General features: G+C 42.2%; 1 protein-coding gene across 2 annotated transcripts in view; it reads left to right on the plus strand.

The window, feature by feature from the left end:
• The window catches only part of PCYT1B (phosphate cytidylyltransferase 1B, choline), a 141,392-nt gene that overhangs the window by 21,665 nt on the left and 98,482 nt on the right, over positions 1–21,245 (plus strand). Inside the window, exons 1-2 of one of the 2 annotated variants that reach the window (XM_089904663.1) lie at positions 20,378–20,449; positions 20,901–21,000. In XM_089904663.1, coding sequence (XP_089760789.1) covers positions 20,393–20,449; positions 20,901–21,000 — 157 coding nt within the window. In that variant the 5' untranslated portion in view covers positions 20,378–20,392. Of the gene's footprint in view, positions 1–20,377; positions 20,450–20,900; positions 21,001–21,245 lie in introns of those variants that run through there. The other variant, XM_022560462.3, reaches the window with a different exon arrangement.

The following is a 21,245-nucleotide window of genomic DNA, read 5'->3' on the forward strand; positions in this document are numbered from 1 at the left end:
AATTTAGACACAAGTGTTGCTCTCTAATTGTTTTGCGCATCCCACGTTAGAAAACCCTGGTCTTCAAATTTTAAATCTTGCCCTTGGATCCATCCATGAGTGAGAGAATTGCATTCTCAGGCTGTGTGTTTGACCCCTTGTAGAAATGCTTTTTTGAACTGCTTTTTGATTCTGGGGCTCTGCCTTACAGGGAGGGTGCTACAGAGACAAACATAAAAAACAGGATTGTCTTTATCAGGAGGATGTCATTGAATATGTTGGTGTCGCTATGGCATCACCCAACATGCCCCTTATAAAGGCATCATGGGAGGAATTTCAATAAAAACTTGGCATCAGGAAATGCTGTGCTTCTCCTCAGTATCTCTTTTGGGTTTTGCCTAAAGAGAATATTAACTTTGTCTTCCTCTTTGCTTTGACTGCTGGGAGCTTAAAGACATTTTTGTGCCCTGCCCCCTGAAATGTAGAGGACCATGATAGACATTCCTGTGTGCTCATTTCACCCTGGGCCTTTTTTCAAAACTCCTGTTTCCATCCTCACTCAGATGTTACAACTATTATTTTAAACTTCCATTATTTTATTTTATTTTTTATGATGGCTTTTATTGTTAAATTATCTTTATCTTTCTTTCTTTCTTTTTTTAAAAAAAATTTCTTGGCCAAGCTGCACGGCATGCAGAATCTTAGTTCCCCGACCAGGGATCACATCCACACTCCTGCAGTGGAAGCATGGAGTCTTAACCACTGGACCACCAGGGAAGTCCCAACTTTCATTTTTTAAAAAGTCACCTCAAGTCCTATAAGGAAGGAGATGGAGATGAATAAGAAATAAGATTATTATTGGTACTCATTGTAAATGCCTTGAGCTCAGTTACCTAAGAAAAAATTGATTTAGTGTATGGAATTTTTATCTCCAGGTAAAGGTAATTATTTTCTATTGTGCATAGCATCTATGCATTTCTTTTTTTGCGGTACGCAGGCCCCTCACTGCTGTGGCCTCTCCCGTTGCGGAGCACAGGCTCCGGACGCGCAGGCTCAGTGGCCATGGCTCACGGGCCCAGCCGCTCCGCGGCATGTGGGATCTTCCTGGGCCGGGGCACGAACCCGTGTCCCCTGCACTGGCAGGCAGACTCTCAACCACTGCGCCACCAGGGAGGCCCTATGCATTTCTTTTTTTTATTTCCACATCTTTATTGGAGTATAATTGCTTTACAATGGTGTGTTAGTTTCTGCTTTATAACAAAGTGAATCAGTTATACATATGTTCCCATATCTCTTCCCTCTTGCGTCTCCCTCCCTTCCACCCTCCCTATCCCACCCCTCTAGGTAGTAACAAAGCACCGAGTTGATCTCCCTGTGCTATGCGGCTGCTTCCCACTAGCTATCTATTTTACGTTTGGTAGTGTATATATGTCCATGCCACTCTCTCACTTTGGCACAGCTTACCGTTGCCCCTCCCCATATCCTCAAGTCCATTCTCTAGTAGGTCTGTGTCTTTATTCCCGTCTTACCCCTAAGTTCTTCATGACATTTTTCTTTTTCTTAGGTTCCATATATGTGTGTTAGCATATGGTATTTGTCTTTCTCTTTCGGACTTACTTCACTCTGTATGACAGACTCTAGGTCCATCCACCTCACTACAGATAACTCAGTTTCGTTTCTTTTTATGGCTGAGTAATATTCCATTGTATATATGTACCACATCTTCTTTATCCATTCATCTGTTGATGGACACTGAGGTTGCTTCCATCTCCTGGCTATTGTAAATAGAGCTGCAATGAACATTGTGGTACATGACTCTTTTTGAATTATGGCTTTCTCAGGGTATATGCCCAGTAGTGGGATTGCTGGGTCATATGGTCGTTCTATTTTTAGTTTTTTAAAGAACCTCCTTACTGTTCTCCATACTGGATGTATCAATTTACGTTCCCACCAACAGTGCAAGAGGGTTCCCTTTTCTCCACACCCTCTCCAGCATTTGTTGTTTGTAGATTATTTGATGATGGCCATTCTGACTGGTATGAGGTGATACCTCATTGTAGTTTTGATTTGCATTTCTCTAATGATTAGTGACGTTGAGCATTCTTTCATGTTTTGTTGGCAGTCTGTATATCTTCTTTGGAGAAGTGTCTATTTAGGTCTTCTGCCCATGTTTGGATTGGGTGGTTTGTTTTTTTGATATTGAGCTGCATGAGCTGCTTGTATATTTTGGGGATTAATCCTTTGTCAGTTGCTTCATTTGCAAATATTTTCTCCCATTCTGAGGGTTGTCTTTTCGTCTTGCTTATGGTTTCCCTTGCTGTGCAAAAGCTTGTAAGTTTCATTAGGTCCCATTTGTTTATTTTTGCTTTTATTTCCATTTCTCTAGGAGGTGGGTCAAAAAGGATCTTGCTGTGATTTATGTCATAGAGTGTTCTGCCTATGTTTTCCTCTAAGAGTTTGATAGTATCTGGCCTTACATTTAGGTCTTTGATCCATTTTGAGCCTATTTTTGTGTATGGTGTTAGGGAGTGATCTAATCTCATACTTTTACATGTACCTGTCCAGTTTTCCCAGCGTGACTTATTGAAGAGGATGTCCTTTCTCCACTGTACATTGCTGCCTCCTTTAACAAAGACAAGGTGACCATATGTGCGTGGGTTTATCTCTGGGCTTTCTATCATGTTCCATTGATCTATATTTCTGTTTTTGTGTCAGTACCATACTGTCTTGATTACTGTAGCTTTGCAGTATAGTCTGAAGTCCAGGAGCCTGATTCCTCAGGCTCCATTTTTCGTTCTCAAGATTGCTTTGGCTACCCGGGGGCTTTTGTGTTTCCATACAAATTGTGAAATTTTTTGTTCCAGTTCTGTGAAAAATGCCAGTGGTAGTTTGATAGGGATTGCATTGAATCTGTAGATTGCTTTGGGTAGTAGAGTCATTTTCACAATGTTGATTCTTCTAATCCAAGAACATGGTATATCTCTCCATTTATTTGTATCATCTTTAATTTCTTTCATCAGTGTCTTATAATTTTCTGCGTACAGGTCTTTTGTCTCCTTAGGTAGGTTTATTCCTAGATATTTTATTCTTTTTGTTACATTGGTAAATGGGAGTGTTTTCTTGATTTCACTTTCAGATTCTTCATCATTAGTGTATAGGAATGCCACAGATTTCTGTGCATTAATTTTATATCCTGCTACTTTCCCAAATTCATTGATTAGCTCTAGTAGTTTTCTAGTAGCATCTTTAGGATTCTCTATGTATAGTATCATGTCATTTGCAAACAGTGACAGCTCTAATTCTTTTCCAATTTGGATTCCTTTTATTTCATTTTCTTCTCTGATTGCTGTGGCTAAAACTTCCAAAACTATGTTGAATAAGAGTGGTGAGAGTGGGCAACCTTGTCTTGTTTCTGATCTTAGTGGAAATGCTTTGGTTTTTTACCATTGAGGACGATGTTGGTTGTGGGTTTGTCATATATGGCCTTTATTATGTTGAGGAAAGTTCCCTGTATGCCTGCACTCTGGAGGGTTTTTATCATAAATGGGTGTGAATTTTGTCAAAAGCTTTCTCTGCATCTATTGAGATAACCATATGGTTTTTCTCCTTCAGTTTGTTAATATGGTGTATCACATTGATTTATTTGCATATATTGAAGAATCCTTGCATTCCTGGAATAAACCCCACTCGATCATGGTGTATGATCCTCTTAGTGTGCTGTTGAATTCTGTTTGCTAGTACTTTGTTGAGGATTTTTGCATCTATGTTCATCAGTAATATTGGCCTGTAGTTTTTTTTCTTTGTGACATCCTTGTCTGGTTTTGGTGTCAGGGTGATGGTGGCGTCGCAGAATGAGTTTGGGAGTGTTCCTCCCTCTGCTATATGTTGGAAGAGTTTGAGAAGGATAGGTGTTAGCTCTACTCTAAATGTTTGATAGAATTCGCCTGTGAAGCCATCTGATCCTGGGCTTTTGTTTGTTGGAAGACTTTTAATCACAGTTTCAATTTCAGTGCTTGTGATTGGTTTGTTCATATTTTCTATTTCTTCCTGATTCAGTTTTGGCAGGTTGTGCATTTCTAAGAAATTGTCCATTTCTTCCAGGTTGTCCATTTTATTGGCATAGAGTTGCTTGCAGTAATCTCTCATGATCTTTTGTATTTCTGCAATGTCAGTTGTTACTTCTCCTCTTTCATTTCCAATTCTATTGATTTGAGTCTTCTCCCTTTTTTTCTTGATGAGTCTGGCTAATGGTTTATCAATTTTGTTTATCTTCTCAAAGAACCAGCTTTTAGTTTTATTGATGTTTGCTGTCGTTTCCTTCATTTCTTTTTCATTTATTTCTGCTCTGATCTTTATGATTTCTTTCCTTCTGCTAACTTTGGGGATTTTTGTTCTTTTTTCTCTAATTGCTTTAAGTGCAAGGTTAGGTTGTTTATTCGAGATGTTTCCTGTTTCTTTAGGTAGAATTGAATTGCTATAAACTTCCCCCTTAGAACTGCTTTTGCTGCATCCCATAGGTTTTGGGTCGTCATGTCTCCATTGTCATTTGTTTCTAGGTATTTGTTGATTTCCTCTTTGATTTCTTCAGTGATCACTTCGTTATTAAGTACTGTATTGTTTAGCCTCCATGTGTTTGTATTTTTCACAGATCTTCTCCTGTAATTGATATCTAGTCTCATAGTGTTGTGGTCGGAAAAGATACTTGATACAATTTCAATTTTCTTAAATTTACCAAGGCTTGATTTGTGACCCAAGATATGACCTCTCCTGGAGAATGTTCCATGAGCACTTGAGAAAAATGTGTATTCTGTTGTTTTTGGATGGAATGCCCTATAAATGTCAATTAAGTTCATCTTGTTTAATGTATCATTTAAAGGTTGTGTTTCCTTATTTATTTTTGTTTTGGATGATCTGTCCATTGGTGAAAATGGGGTGTTAAAGCCCCCTACTATGAATGTGTTACTGTTAATTTCCCCTTTTATGGCTGTTAGCATTTGCCTTATGTATTGAGGTGCTCCTATGTTGGGTGCATAAATATTTACAATTGTTATATCTTCTTTTTGGATCGATCCCTTGATCATTATGTAGTGTCCTTCTTTGTCTCTTGTAATAGCCTTTTTTTAAAGTCTATTTTGTTTGATATGAGTATTGCTACTCTAGCTTTCTTTCGGTTTTCTTTTGCATGGAATATGTTTTTCCATTCCCTCACTTTCAGTCTGTATGTGTCCCTAGGTCTGAAGTGGGTCTCTTGTAGACAGCATATATATGGGTCTTGTTTTTGTATACATTCAGCCAGTCTGTGTCTTTTGGTGGGAGCATTTAATCGTTTACATTTAAGGTAATTATCGATATGTATGTTCCTATTCCCATTTTCTTAATTATTTTGGGTTTGTTATTGTAGGTCTTTTCCTTCTCTTGTGTTTCTTACCTAGAGAAGTTCCTTTAGCATTTGTTGTAAAGCTGGTTTGGTGGTGCTGAACTCTCTCAGCTTTTGCTTGTCTGTAAAGGTTTTAATTTCTCCATCAAATGTGAATGAGATCCTTGCTGGGTAGAGTAATCTTGGTTGCAGGTTTTTCTCCTTCATCACTTTAAATATGTCCTGCCAGTCCCTTCTGGCTTCCAGAGTTTCTGCTGAAAGATCAGCTGTTAACCTTATGGGGATTCCCTTGTGTGTTATTTTTCCCTTGCTGCTTTTAATATGTTTTCTTTGTATTTAATTTTTGACAGTTTGCTTAATATGTGTCTTGGCGTGTTTCTCCTTGGATTTATCCTGTATGGGACTCTCTGTGCTTCCTGGACTTGAATAACTATTTCCTTTCCCATATTAGGGAATTTTCAACTATATTCTCTTGAAATATTTTCTCAGTCCCTTTCTTTTTCTCTTCTTTTTCTGGAACCCCTATAATTCTAATGTTGTTGCATTTAATGTTGTCCCAGAGGTCTCTGAGACTGTCCTCAGTTCTTTTCATTCTTTTTTCTTTATTCTGCTCTGCAGTAGTTATTTCCACTATTTTATCTTCCAGGTCACTTATCCACTCTTCTGCCTCAGTTATTCTGCTATTGATCCCTTCTAGAGTATTTTTAATTTCATTTATTGTGTTGTTCATTGTTGCTCGTTTCATCTTTAGTTCTTCTAGGTCCTTGTTAAATGTTTCTTGCATTTTCTCTATTTCCAAGATTTTGGATCATCTTTACTATCATTATTCTGAATTCTTTTTCAGGTAGACTGCCTATTTCCTCTTCATTTCTTAGGTCTGGTGGGTTTTTACCTTGCTCCTTCATCTGTTGTGTGTTTTTCTGTCTTCTCATTTTGCTTATCTTCCTGTGTTTGGTGTCTCCTTTTTGCAGGCTGCAGGTTCGTAGTTCCCGTTGTTTTTGGTGTCTGTCCCCAGTGGCTAAGGTTGGTTCAGTGGGTTATGTAGGCTTCCTGGTGGAGGGGACTAGTGCCTGTGTTCTGGTGGATGAGGCTGGATCTTGTCTTTCTGGTGGGCAGGTCCACGTCTGGTGGTGTGTTTTGGGGTGTCTGTGGCCTTATTCTGATTTTAGGCAGCCTCTCTGCTAATGGGTGGGGTTGTGTTCCTGTCTTGCTAGTTGTTTGGCATAGGGTTTCCAGCACTGTAGCTTGCTGGTCGTTGAGTGAAGCTGGGTCTTGGTGTTGAGATGGAGATCTCTGGGAGATTTTTGCCGTTTGATATTACGTGGAGCTGGGAGGTCTCTCGTGGACCAGTGTCCTGAAGTTGGCTCTCCCACCTCAGAGGCACAGCCCTGACTCCTGGCTGCAGCACCAAGAGCCTTTCATCCACACTGCTCAGAATAAAAGAGAGAAAAAGTAGGAAGGAAGGAAGGAAGGAAGGAAGGAGATAAAACAAAAGAAAATAAAGTTATTAAAATAAAAAAGAATTATTAAGAAAAAAATTATACACATACACACAAAAAGAGGAAAATGGGAAAAAATAATAAATCTTGCTCTCAAAGTCCACCTCCTCAATTTGGGATGATTTGTTGTCTATTCAGGTATTCCACAGATGCAGGGTACATCAAGTTGATTGTGGAGATATAATCCGCTGCTCCTGAGGCTGCTGGGAGAGATTTCCCTTTCTCTTCTTTGTTCGCACAGCTCCTGTGGTGGCAGAGGCCGGCGTGACGTTGCACCAGCCTGAGGCCCGCCGTGCGTTCTCCCGGGGAAGTTGTCCCTGGATCACGGGACTCTGGCAGTGGCGGGCTGCGCAGTCTCCCCGGAAGGGGGATGTGGATAGGACCTGTGCTTGCACACAGGCTCCTTGGTGGCGGCCGCAACAGCCTTAGCGTCTCATGCCCATCTCTGGTGTCTGCGCTTTAGCCGCGGCTCCCGCCAGTCTCTGTAGCTCCTTTAAGCAGCGCTCTTAATCCTCTCTCCTCGCGCACCAGGAAACAAAGAGGCAAGAAAAAGTCTCTTGCCACTTCGGCAGGTCCAGACTTTTCCCCGGACTCTCTCCCGGCTAGCCGTGGCGCACTAACACCCTGCTTGCTGTGTTCATGCCGCCAACCCCAGTCCTCTCCCTGCGCTCTGACCGAAGCCCGAGCCCCAGCTCCCAGCCCCACCAGCCCTGGCGGGGGAGCAGACAAGCCTCTCGGGCTGGTGAGTGCCGGTAGTCACCGATCCTCTGTGCGTGAACCTCTCCGCTTTGCCCTCCGCACCTCTGTAGCTGTGCTCTCCTCCGCAGCTCCGAAGCTTTCCCCCTCCCCCACCCGCAGTCTCTGCCCGTGAAGGGGCTTCTAGTGTGTGGAAACCTTTCCTCTTCCAGAGCTCCCTCCCACTGGTGCAGGTCCCGTCCCTATTCTTTTGTCTGTTTATTCTTTTTTCTTTTGCCCTACCCAGGTACGTGGGGAGTTTCTTGCCTTTTGGGAGGTCTGAGGTCTTCTGCCAGCATTCAATAGGTGTTCTGTAGGAGTTGTTCCACGTGTAGATGTATTTCTGATGTATCTGTGGGGAGGAAGGTGATGTCCGCGTCTTACTCTTCCGCCATCTTCCCCCCCCATGCATTTCTTAATTTTAAGAAGTCATTAATTGTAAGACATGCTTCCCTTTCAGAGGTGTTAAAGTGTCAGAAAATGGCCAACATGGATTTTAAGTCATTAATTGCAAGACCCCTTCTCATCTCAGACATGTTCAAATGGGGAGGAAAATGTACATTTTAGTATCAATGCAATGTGATATTATTTGTAGTACTAAGAGTCTTCCAGCTATTTGAAATCCACTGCTGTGGGGTTTGGAAGGTGGGCATATGGGGGAGTTATGGATTATGGATGGTCAGTGTTTTAAGGGTAGAATAAAATTCATAATAATATTCTGATCCCTGATCGCTGGAAGGGCAGTAATTACTAGCCTGACCTAGATGTGGGTATTTACACATTGTTTTAAAAAATGGAATTCTTGTGAGGGGACTCTAGATAAAGTTGGAAAATGTGTTTTTTTAAAAAGATATTTAAGATAGTTTTTAGACTACTGTTGTTTTGCTTTTAACTGACTTCAAAATACTTATTCTCGGGGCCTTCCTTTGTGGCGCAGTGGTTAAGAGTCCGCCTGCCGATGCAGGGGGCGCGGGTTCGTGCCCTGGTCTGGGAGGATTCCACATGCTGTGGAGCGGCTGGGCTCGTGAGCCATGGACACTGAGCCTGTGCGTCCGGAGCCTGTGCTCTGGGACGGGAGAGCCCACAACACTGAGAGGCCCGCGTACCGCCAAAAAAAAAAAAAGTCTATTAATAAAAAAATAATGAAGTTGAATACTATTTAAATGGTACGATAAAATAATCATAATATATTGAGTGAAAAAAACTGTCCATGCAGTAAGATTCCAAAGTTGTTAAAATGTATATATAACCTATCAGAAAGCTTGAAAAAGGAGTGTAGAAAATGTTAACAATGATTGTATTTGGCAAGCAGAATTCTTACAAGTTTTGCCTTCCTCTCTTTATTTTCTCAAGTTCCTAGTAGTATATATCATGATGATAAGAAAAGTTATGGAACATTGATAAGTGTATTTATTTTTTTCTTATGTGAGTTTAATCTTTATCAGTAATCTTCATCCATAATCATTCTCTCTCTAGTTCTTTTATCAATAATCATTCTCTCTCCAGTGACTTTAAATTTCCCCATTCAACACATATTTATAGAGGACATTTTATACACCAGGTACTGCCTTAGGAAGTAGGGATATAGTAGTGAATAGAGCAGACTTAGTCCCTGTTTCTTGGAGTTTCCATAGTAGTTGGGGGAGACAGGCCATAAATATACATTGTTTCCTCATCTGCCCACCAGGACCTCTCTTTAACCTGCACTCACCCCCTTAGCTGAATTAATGAATCTAGTCTAGTGGTTTTAAATATCGTTTATATTCTGATTGCTTCTTAACCTGTATTGCTAGCTTAGTCCTCTGTCCCAGACTCCAGACTTGTACAACCAGCTGCCTACCTGACACCTCCACTTGGAGATCTAATAGGCATGTCAAATCAAGTGTGTGAAATTTTATTTTTTTCTTCCAGTTTTATTGAGATATACTTGACATATAGCACTATAAGTTTAAGGTGTACAGCATAATGATTTGACTTACATACATTATGAAATGATTATCACAATAGGTTTTATGAACATTGGTCCTCTCCTATAGATAGATACAAAATTAAAGAAATAGGAAAAAAATTTTTCCTTGTGTTGAGAACTCCTAGGATTTACTCTCCTAACTTTCATATATAACATACAGCAGTGTTAATTATATTTATCATGTTGTACATTACATCCCTAATAGTTACTTATCTTATAACGGGAAGTTTGTACCTTTTGACCCCCTTGATCCAATTTCCCCCTCCACCACCACTGGTAACACCAAATCTGATCTCTTTTTCTATGAGTTTGTTTTTGAAGGATAATTGACCTACAACACTATGTTCCTGTTACACAATGTAGTGATTTGATATCTCTATACATTTCAGAATGATCACCACTGTCTAGTTATGATATGTCAACATAGAAAGATATTGCAGTTATTAACTATATTCCCTACACTGTACATTTCATATCCATGACTCATTTATTTTGCTACTGGAAGTTTGTACCTCTTAATCTCCCTCTCCTATTTCTTTCCTCCCCTCACACCCCTCTCCTTTGGCAACCACCTGTTTTTTCTGTGTATCTATAACTCTGTTTTGTTATGTTTGTTCATTTCTTTTTAAAATTCCATATATAAGTGAAATCATACAGTATTTGTCTTTCCCTGTCTGACTTATTTCACTTAGCATAAAACCTTCTAGATCCATCCATGTTGTCACAGATGGCAAGATTTCATTCTTTTTTATAACTGAGTAATATTCCACTGTGTACACGTGCATGTGTGTGTGTGTATGTATACACATATATGTGTATATGTGTATACACACATATATTTATATTATATATATTTACATGTATACATACATACCACATCTTCTTTATCCATTCATCTATTGATGGTCCCTTAGGTTGCTTATGTATCTTGGCTGTTGTAAATAAGGCTGCAATGAACATAGGGGTCTGTATATCTTTCCTAGTTGTTGTTTTCTTTGAATATATACCCAGAAGTGGAACTGCTGGATCATATAGTAGTTCTATTTTTAATTTTTTGAGGAAGTCTCATACTGTTTTCCATAGTGGCTACACCAACTTACATTCCCACCAACAGTGCACAAGCATTCCCTTTTCTCCACATTTTAGCCAACACATGTTATTTCTTTTTCTTTTTGATGATAGCCATTCTGACAGGTGTAAGGTGATGTCTCATTGTGGTTTTGATTTGCATTTCCTTGATGATTAGTGATGTTGAGCATCTTTTTATGTGCCTGTTGACCATCTGAATGTCTTCTTTGGAAAAATATCTATTCAGATCGTCTGCCCATTTTTTAACTGGGTTGTTTGTTCTTTTGATGTTGAGTTGTATGAGTTCTTTGTGTATTTTGGATATTAACCCCTTATTTGATATATCATTTGCAAATATCTTCTCCCATTCAGTAGGTGATCTTTTCATTTTGTTGATAGTTTCCCTCACTGTGCAAAAGCTGTTTAGTGTGATGTCATCCCATTTGTTTATTTTTGCTTTTGTTTCCCTTGCCTGAGAAGACAAGGGAAACAAAATACCCCAAATACTACTAAGATCAGCATCAAGGAGAGTACTGCCTGTGTTTTCTAGTACAAGTCTTATGGTTTCAGGTCTTATATTTAAGATTTTAATCCATTTTGAATTTATTTTTCTGTATGGTATGAGACTAGTCCAGTTTGATTCTTTTGCATGTAGCTGTCCAGTTTTCCCAATACCGTTTATTAAAGATATTGTCTTTTCCCCATTGTATATTCTTGCCTCATTTGTTGTAGATTAAACAAATCTATATAAACGTGTGGGTTCAGAAATGGAATTGTTGGGCTTCCCTGGTGGCGCAGTGGTTGAGAGTCTGCCTGCCGATGCAGGGGACACGGGTTCGTGCCCCGGTCCGGGAAGATCCCACGTGCCGTGGAGTGGCTGGGCCCGTGAGCCATGGCTGTTGGGCCTGCGCGTCCAGAGCCTGTGCTCCGCAACAGGAGAGGCCACAACAGTGAGAGGCCCGCGTACCGCAAAAAAAAAAAAAGAAATGGAATTGTTGATCTCCCCATCCTGTCCCTGCCACCCTCAAACCTACGCCTCCAGTGTCCTCCTCCTCATAGGGAATGGCAATGCCATCTTTCCAGTTCTGCAGGCCAGTAACTTTGGCGTTATCCTGTCTCCTCTCATTCTTTCACACGCTGCATCCAATCACTTCCAAATTTTATTTATTGAGAATCTATCCAGAAACTGACCACTTCTTACCACTTCTACTGCCATCCCTCACCCTGGCCCCAGCCTCCATCTACTCTTGCCTGGTTATGATACCAGATGTCTCAGGGGTTTTCTTGCTTTTACCTTAGACGACTTGTAGTTTGTGCTCAATATAGCAGCCAGGTGGTCCTGTTAAAACTAATTAGATCATATCACTCTCTGTTCAAAACTTGCTAATGGTTTCCATCTCCTCAGAGTGAAAGCCAGTCTTTATAGCATCCTAAAAACCCCACAGCGTTGGGTGCCTTCCATCGCCTTCCTTCAGCCTCACCTCTCTGGCTGTATTTCCTACTACTTTTCTTTTTTGCTCACTTCCTCCAGGCATACTTTCCTTCTTGTTATTCCTGGTAGAAGCCAGGCATGCTCCTGCCTCAGGGCCTTTGCACTTGCTGTTTTCTCTGCCTGGAGTGTTCTTTTACCACATGGCTCAATTGATCCTTTATATGTTTACACATATATCAACTTCCTTAACTATCCTATTTACAGTTGTACCCCCTAACTCCCTTTCTCCCTTCGTTGCCTTATTTTTTTCCTATAGCACTTATCTCCTTTTAACATACTACACATTTTACAATGTTTTTTTGTGGTTCATCATCTTTAAGCATCACAAGGCCAGGATTTTTTTCTGTTTTTTTTTTCTGTTTTGTTCCTGTATGTAACCTCAGAACCTAAAATAATGCCTGGAATACAGTAAGAACTCAAGTAGTGTTTGTTGGAAAAATAAATGATGGGTGGATACTATGAAGACAATTAATTTTTTTATTATTATTTTTAAAATTTATTTATTTTAGGCTGTGCTGGGTCTTCATTGCTGCGTTCCGGCTTTCTCAAGTTGCAGCGAGCAGGGGCTACTCTTCGTTGCAGTGCGCTGGCTTCTCATTGTGGTAGTTTCTCTTGTTGCGGAGCGTGGGCTCTAGGCGCGCGGGCTTCAGTAGTTGTGGCACGTGGGCTCAGTAGTTCTGGCGCACGGGCTCAGTTGCTACACGGCGTGTGGGATCTTCCCAGACCAGGGCTCGAAACTGTGTCCCCTGCATTGGCAGGCGGATTCTTAACCACTGTACCACCAGGGAAGCCTGAAGACAACTTAAATGGTTTTTAAAAGCTCAAATGAGTTTTAAACGTTCCACATACCTGGGAATAATGTCATTTATCAGTGAGTTTATGGATAATACTTGTTATTTTTTAAAGTACTCATTTTCTGTTAAATAGCTTTTCCCCCTTACATTCAAGACACTTGATCCTTGGTTAAATTTCCTGCATCTCTGAATACACAGGGTAGGAAATATTTCTTTAAATTTATTTTTAAATTAGACACATTGTATGAATGTGTTCTCATGGTAAAAAGTAAACAAAATAAGAGATATATACAGAGTAAACAATGAAAACATTCTTTCATCTCTTCTCGTGATGCTATCTTCTTCCCCAGAGGTAACTCCAGTTAAAAATTTGTTGTGTATTTTTCTAGGCCAGTGCTGTCCAATAGAACTTTCTGTGATGATTGGAATGTTCTATATCTGTGATAATACAGTAGCCACTAGCCACACGTGGTTATTGAGCATTTGAAATGTGGCTAGTGGGACTGAGAAACTGACTTGTTATGTATAAATTTAATCAATCATAACTTGAATTTTAATTGCTACATACAGTTAATGCTAGGCATTGGACAGCACAGTTCTAAACTGTTTCTACACAATTACCTAGTTCTCTCTCTCTTTAACCATAAATGACATCATACTATATAACATGTATACATAGTAGACATATTGTTTTGTGACTTGCTTTTTGCATTGAACAAAATGTCTTCGAAATCATTCCCTGTCTGTGCAGATGTATCTGTCTTGCTGTTTTTAATGGTGCCTATTACTTTATAATATGTACATACCATACTTAGCTAAATGAAAAATGGATATTTCTTGGTGCTAAGCCGTGTACTGGGTCTCCTTTTCCTCTGCTCCACTGGCATCTGTGGAGGCTTTGCACCAGCTGCCTGATCTGAGATTCTACATCGTCAGTAACACAGTCCAAGACTCCAGTGATTCATATGTGTTGGGCCTCTGGTCAACTCTAAGATCTACTTTTTCTTTCCTCTCTATTTTCAAAAGACTAATATTCTGATCCCAAATAAAATCAGGCCTTAAAAAAATATATTCAGTGACGGGTAAATACAGACCTGACAGCATGAGACTGAGGGAAGAGTTTTGTGCCATCTTTTTGTGTTTCTGATTTTGCAGTTCTAAAGCTGGCCCGTCCTGAAGCAAAAGCCCTCCGTGGGCGAAGTAGATTCTTTCCGAAGTTCTGCTCTTGTCTCTTGCATATCCTGACTAAAATGTTCTGTCCTAAAAGTCTTTCCAACTGGAAGACATTCTTGAGACAGTTATGGCTTTTTTTTTTTTTTCGGTACGCGGGCCTCTCACTGTTGTGGCCTCTCCCGCTGTGGAGCACAGGCTCCGGACGCGCAGGCTCAGCGGCCATGGCTCACGGGCCCAGCCGCTCCGCGGCATGTTGGATCTTCCCGGACCGGGGCATGAACCCGCCTCCCCTGCCTCGGCAGGCGGACTCCCAACCACTGTGCCACCAGGGAAGCCCTATGGCTTTATTAACTATGGGTAATTCCCTTTTCAATTGATTTCTGTGCTTCTAACATGCCTCATCACCATTTGCTAGCTAAATTTATTGAGCCTGGCATCAGACTATTATACGTACTGTATCAGTCAAGTCCTGTCGAGACATAGACGGCTTTCTCTAAAGGGGAAATTTGAAGAGAGGGTAACAAAGGGACCATTTACAAAGGCATGGGCAGAGTTTAAGGAAACCTCAAGGCATAGTATGGTACCTGAGGCCTAGGGACACTTGGGGGTTGCCACCCCTAGGCATGAAGGGGCAGGGGGAGAATGTGGTTACCAGAACCTCATGGAGCTGTGCCTTCCTATCAGGGAGGATGCCAGGGAGATGAGTATCCTGAGCTCATTCTTGTCCTACCCTCAAGCGTTTTGCGTGCTTCCCATGGACCCAACCCAACTGGAAGCGGGAAGGCAAGGGAACTCATTGGTGCAGTCCATACACAAAGCCATGCAGAGAGGAGTAGAGAAGGGGAGGAAAAAGTAGATTCTGGAGAGGCAGAAGGAAGATAATGGCCATTGATTTATGGAAGTAGGATTTGAACTCAGGCCTGTCTGGAGAGCCTCACTGCAGTTAAAAAGAGCTTAGCTTTGGGGCTTCGCTGGTGGTGCAGTGGTTAAGAATCCTCCTGTCAATGCAGGGGACGTGGGTTGGAGCCTGGTCCGGGAGGATCCTCCTACATGCCGTGGAGCAACTAAGCCCGTTCGCCACAACTACTGAGCCCATATGCTGTAACTACCGAAGCCCGCAACAAGAGAAGCCACCAAGATGTGAAGCCCGCGTGGCACAACTAGAGAAAGCCCGTGCGCAGCAACAAAGACCCAACTCAGCCATAAATAAATAAATAAATAAATAAATAACTTAGCTTAAACAAGCAACTCTGCAGTTGGCGTGTCACCATCAGCAGTACTATGCTAAGTTCTGATTGGTTGATTAACTTGCTGTCTGATTGATCCATTCGTCAGTCAGGGATGCCTATTGCATAAGTAGAGGTTCTGCCGACCATTTTTGCACTCAAGTCACGTTTGTATTGTATATTTTATATAGTGCCTAATACCTTTTGTTTTAAGTAAATATTTGACAATGTCCAGTTGAACATATTCTGCAAATGAAATGCCCAGTATCTAATCTTCCCCCTTTAAAAGCTCAATGGGTATATGGCTTTGGTATGGTACTACCATGTCATTTACATAACCAGAACTTGCGTGACAAATAGGCAACATGTTCACATGCAATGACTGGGTGTTGTGAAATCTTAAATTAGGTAGGAAGAAGTTTTATTGCAGCCTAGCTCCAAGTCTGTGGCCTGGCAAGGGCTTTGTACATGTGAGGTCCAGGGCTCTGGGCCAGGGGTTTTTTTTGGCTGCGCCCTGTAGCATGTGGGATCTTAGTTCCCCAACTAGGGATCGAACCTGTGCCTCCTGCACTGGGAGCGTGGAGTCTTAACCACTGGACCACCAGGGAAGTCCCGGCCAGGGCTTCTTAACCCTTTAAAATCCTCACTCTGTTCTAGTAAACATAGAAATTTCATGGGCCTCTCTATCCCCAAATTTGGAATATGGCTTCCTTAGGGGGGCATAATCTATCCTCTGATGATCTCTACCAGTCAAGAGGCTTAATTTCTATGACTTTTAGGTTGAAAAGCATAGTTTTTTCCCCATATATAAAATTACTAAAAATTGAATATGCCTTTTTAAACTAATACCTCCTCCCATTCTAAACAGGCGACCTTTTGCCTTTGAGGATTGCTGCCCCAGAGCCAATTCTGTTTTTCCCTTTCTTATTTCCTTCCCCGACTTATCCACCCTACAAACATCTAGCATCATATGAAACACACAGCGTGTGCTGGTAAACACTCGACTATGTGATCTGGTGATTTGGAGTCTAAGTTGAGGCTTGTTTATATGTAAGTCATCTGACCTACTTCACTAAGTCTGAGTAAAAATATGGTCCCATGCTTTTGTTTTTTCAATTAATTGTTTGCCCCCCTCACTTTTCTAATTAGCAGGAAGTGCAGTATCTCCTTTTTGAGGCCCCTTTATCCTAATTGTCTAGGAATCCTAGCATGTCCTCAGTTCAAAGGAAGCCAAAAAGGTAACTGAGCCTGAGGGATCTACCACTGCTGTTGCTTCTTGCTGCCACTTGGTGTCACTGTTGAAGACAAGTCCTTTACAGTTCAGTGGAGGCAGTACCTGCCTCGAAGAGCTGTGGTATAAATTAAATGAGCTAATACATTTGATAGCATATAGACGGATACATGGCACTAAGTAGGCACTTAAAGATTTTTAAGTTATGTTATTGGGCCTCAGTTTTATGTCTTATGTAGGGCCTAGACGAGAGGATCCCTGCAACCATTCCAGCTCTGGCAAACGGTGAGGAATAGATGAGGGCCTGGGTCCCCTGCAGGCTGGTATAGAGCCTGGAGGCCAGGTTGGACCAGTCCCTGTCCCTTTCTGGAGCCTTTGGCTCTCTTAATCCCATTGCCCTGAGGTTGGTCTGCCCTTTGTAGGTGGAGGAGACAACTTGGTAGCATAGAATTCCTTCTAAATCAAATGATTTGCTCTGGCTCAGAGGAGGAGGAATACTGGGATGTTTAGGCTAAAAAAATACTGTCTCTGATCACAGGGCTGGTTGATGGTAGCTGAGCCTTAACCAAAGTCTTCCTGAGTGCAGAGCTTGAATCTCAGCTCAGGAAGTATTCTGCCACATTTTGGAAGGCAGTGTTCTAGAGAACAAGGCTGTGACTCATTTATTTTTACATTCTCCCCATTCTAAGCACAGTGCCTTGTACATAACAAGAAATATCCCTTCTCCATGTCGACTGCTGTTAATGATACAGACTCACAAGGACGCTTAGGAATACTCTCTGCTTTCCATCTCTTTGCTTTTCCCATTTTCCTACTTCTAGGCCACAATAATTAAGAACAAAATGCACAGTGCATATAAACCTTTTTTCACCTTTGAGTAACTACTGTTGCTTTACAACTTTAATTACCAGATTTCACACCCTCTAGAATACAGCTTTCTTAGAAAATGACAACACCTTATATCTTTTTATGTGTGTGTGTGTGTGTGTGGTACACGGGCCTCTCACTGTTGTGGCCTCTCCCGTTGCGGAGCACAGGCTCCGGACGTGCAGGCTCAGCGGCCATGGCTCAGGGGCTCAGCCGCTCCGTGGCATGTGGGATCTTCCTGGACCGGGGCACGAACTCGTGTCTCCTGCATCAGCAGGCGGACTCTCAACCACTGCGCCACCAGGGAAGCCCTCAGTTCAATTCTAAAGCAATGGGTGTTTATTGAGCCTCCACTAGATGCCCAACTAATTGTTAAAAAACCTTTTTAAAAAAAAAAACAAAAATTAATTATGGGCTGTGCTTAAAAGGTGCTATTTATCATTTCAGATATAGTAATATATAGACTTTTTTTGGTGCTAAATAACTTACTTTTTTATCTTTCCTGTCTTCTTTTTTTTTTTTTTTTTTTTTGTGTTACGCGGGCCTCTCACTGTTGTGGCCTCTCCCGTTGCAGAGCACAGGCTCCGGATGCGCAGGCCCAGCGGCCATGGCTCACGGGCCCAGCCGCTCTGCGGCACGTGGGATCTTCCCGGACCGGGGCACGAACCCGTGTCCCCTGCATCGGCAGGCGGACTCTCAACCACTGCGCCACCAGGGAAGCCCCGGCACCTTATATCTTTAATAAAGTTTGTGACTAGCACATAAAAGATCTCCAGTTAGTAATTTATTTCAGATCATGTGAAAAAGAGTCACTGTCCACATAGATTAAAGGTTAATCAGTCATTAATATCAGCTCACCCCATCTGCCAATTCATTTACCTATTTGGGTTGTGTCCTAAAAGTTCAATCAAGAGTTTGCTTGTTTCAATGGGGAACTACACAATAGATATAATTATCATAACATATAGTACTATATATTATGACATATAATAATGAACACTAATAGAAGCACTAAAAATTGCTCCAAGTCATTGAGTACCAGCTACTTTACATACATGATCCCTATTTTTCACAACAACCCTACAAGATAGGTACCAATTTTACAGATAAAACTGAGTTTCAACTAAGGTGAGGAGCTTCCTTTGAAGAACACACAAAGTCAGATACATTTCTTGCCCCAAAGGCAGCCCCTGCTAAAGAGGCAGTGACAGGCCACCCATGACCTTCCTTGCCACTCCTCCTCCCTTCACCAGCTACAGCCGGTGGGCCCCAGGTGGCACCTGACTCAGTGCCAGCCAATCCTGGTGTGGCCTGGTTTGAAAAGATGAGCTTGGCTAATCTGATCTTCCTTTAGGAACTAGAATTGGGAAACATGGAAAGAAGCAGAAAGTTGGTAGGAATGAATGAAGCTTGGGAAGGGAGGCTGAGGAAGCTGTAATGGGCCATATTCAAGCTGAAGTTTATCAGGAAGGAGAAGGCAGAGACTTTAACATAGTAGAAGGACATAGAGTAATCAGAGCGGGAGCAGCCAGGTTGACGCAGAGCGCTCTGGGGCTAATCCACTGCCCCTTTCCTCCTTTTTATCCCCACAGTTTCTGTGCCAGGGTAGCCATAAAATAATCCTTCATCTCTTGAGCTACGTTTAGTAGCAGTTCCTTTCTTTTTAAAAAAAATTTTATTTATTTTTAAATTTCTTTCTTCTACCTTCTACTTTTTTATTTTATTTTATTTTTATTTTTTGGCCATGCCACACAGCATGTGGGATCTTAGTTCCCCAACCAGGGATTAAATCCGCACCCCCTGCTTTGGAAGGGCAGAGTCTTAACCACTGGACCGCCAGGGAAGTCCCTAGTATCAGTTCCTTTCAACTAGGAGAGCCAAATTAGAACACACAGCCTTCAAGTGCTGGGAAGAGAATTTGAATCCCCATTTTGTGGCTACAGAGCCTCTGCTTTTCTGACTGCACCTGCACCCCTTTGCTACATCACAAACACTGCTCTAGCCCATCACGGCCCACAAGGTCACCTTACAGTATGTGAAAGAGAATCAATAACAGACTCAAATTTCCAGAATCCATGTCTCAAGTCTTGGTTTGCTTTCAGAGTCCCGAATGGGAGGGTGGGGCTTAAGAAAGTCTCAGGCAGCTGGGAGGTCTCCAAAGAACTCTGGGGCAGAACTCCAGCTCCCAGGGTGGAAGGTGCTACAGTGGGGAGAGGGTGGGCACAGGGCAGGAGGGCTTCTTGGCAGAGCAGAGGAGAATGGGGGCTACTCCAGGATAGAGACTGGTCTTATCCATGCTTCTATCCCCAGTTCTAAGAATAGTGCCTGACATATATTTGAATGAGTGAATGACTGAGTGAGTGAATGAGTGAATGAGTAAATGAATGGCAGAAGTGGGCCACAGCCCCCCTGTCACATATGTGGATCATTCTTCAGTCGAGTCTTCCCAAGTTAAGGAACACCTGTGTCTATCTCTAAGCAATAATTCATGCAACAATATGAGTATGCATGCAACAGTATGTTCACAGTGACTCGTCACCTTCAGCTTTAAAAATATTAAAGATGATGTAGCGATGACCATGGTAAGGACATGGTTCAAAGACTACAAATAGGTTCGGGATTGCATTTGCCCTGTTTACAAAAATACTGCTCGCTTTGTCTTCCTCTGTCTAGAGAGAGTGAGGTTTTCATTTTAAGAGGCTGACTCAAAAATGCAGGGCCACTTCCTGGGCAAGCTTCCAAGTGACTACATCTCCCTGACAGCGCTCCCCAGAGCCCTAGCGCAAGCTGCCTGGGGCGGGGCCTCCAGCCGTTGGTGCCTGTGGGAGCTACCAGAGGAGCAGTTATCTGCAGCCCGCCAGAAATGCTGTGCTTTTAGGCACCCCCCCCCGCCCCCCCCGGGGCACAGATAACGGCTTTGGCCTTTGCCCTAAAGAGACGTCAGAGTTTGTGATTGGCCAGGCCGCTGTGTGTGAAATACAGATGTCTGCCACACTCCTGACTATGGCATTCCTTCCAGCCGAGTACCCCCGGGTGTGGGTAAGTCTGAATGTTTGAAGTCTGCCCTCGTTGTTGGTGGAATGCTCAAAGCTGAGCATTGTGACTTTCCAGGGGCATGACTTAGCATATTTCTTAATTCTGCTAAGCCTCAGTTTCCTTTTCTGTGATATAGAGATGGTATTATCCTGCACTGTAGAAGGATAGAATGCCTATAGGAGGAGAGCAGTAGCTAGCCATCGTGGGACCACATCTGGTACCTGGCAGACAGTACACACTGAAGAGCTCTTATTTCTGAAGCATCATTCAAAAAAAAAGGTTTCAATGACAGCGTCCGTTTTTATTTCTAACAGTACAATATTTCTCCAAAAGACTCAGCAGATATCTTCTACTTAATCACATGGGTGTAGCCAACAGAAATAAAACTTCAGGGGAAGTTAGTGCCAAAGGAAAGTTTGTCAGACTATATTCCCTTTCTCTTTTTCCCTTCTAGACCCTGACTGCACCTGCCCCATTTGCAGATGAAAGCAGCTGCCAGTGCCAAGCACCCCATGAGAAACTGACCATTGCTCAGGCCCGCTTAGGAACACCAGGTGAGGCTATACTTCTTGTTCTGCGGACGGGCCCTGTCCTGAGTTCTCAAGTGGCAGAAAGGCCATCATCATTTGAGCAGCACTGGCTTTGAATTGGAGAGATGAATTTAGAGATGACAGCACAGTGCCAGAAGGGTAAACACCGACGGCGATAAACTAGGCCAAGCAAAGTAGCCAAGGGAAAGCTGCCGCGGGATACGGGAGTTGGAGCCCAAGCGCTGCCATTTAGTCATTCTACTGCCTTG

Source organism: Delphinapterus leucas, chromosome X, assembly GCF_059928025.1.
Source record: "Delphinapterus leucas isolate spDelLeu-1000000601 "Yukka" chromosome X, BTC_Dleu_Yukka2, whole genome shotgun sequence".
Classification (NCBI taxonomy): Eukaryota; Metazoa; Chordata; class Mammalia; order Artiodactyla; family Monodontidae; genus Delphinapterus; species Delphinapterus leucas.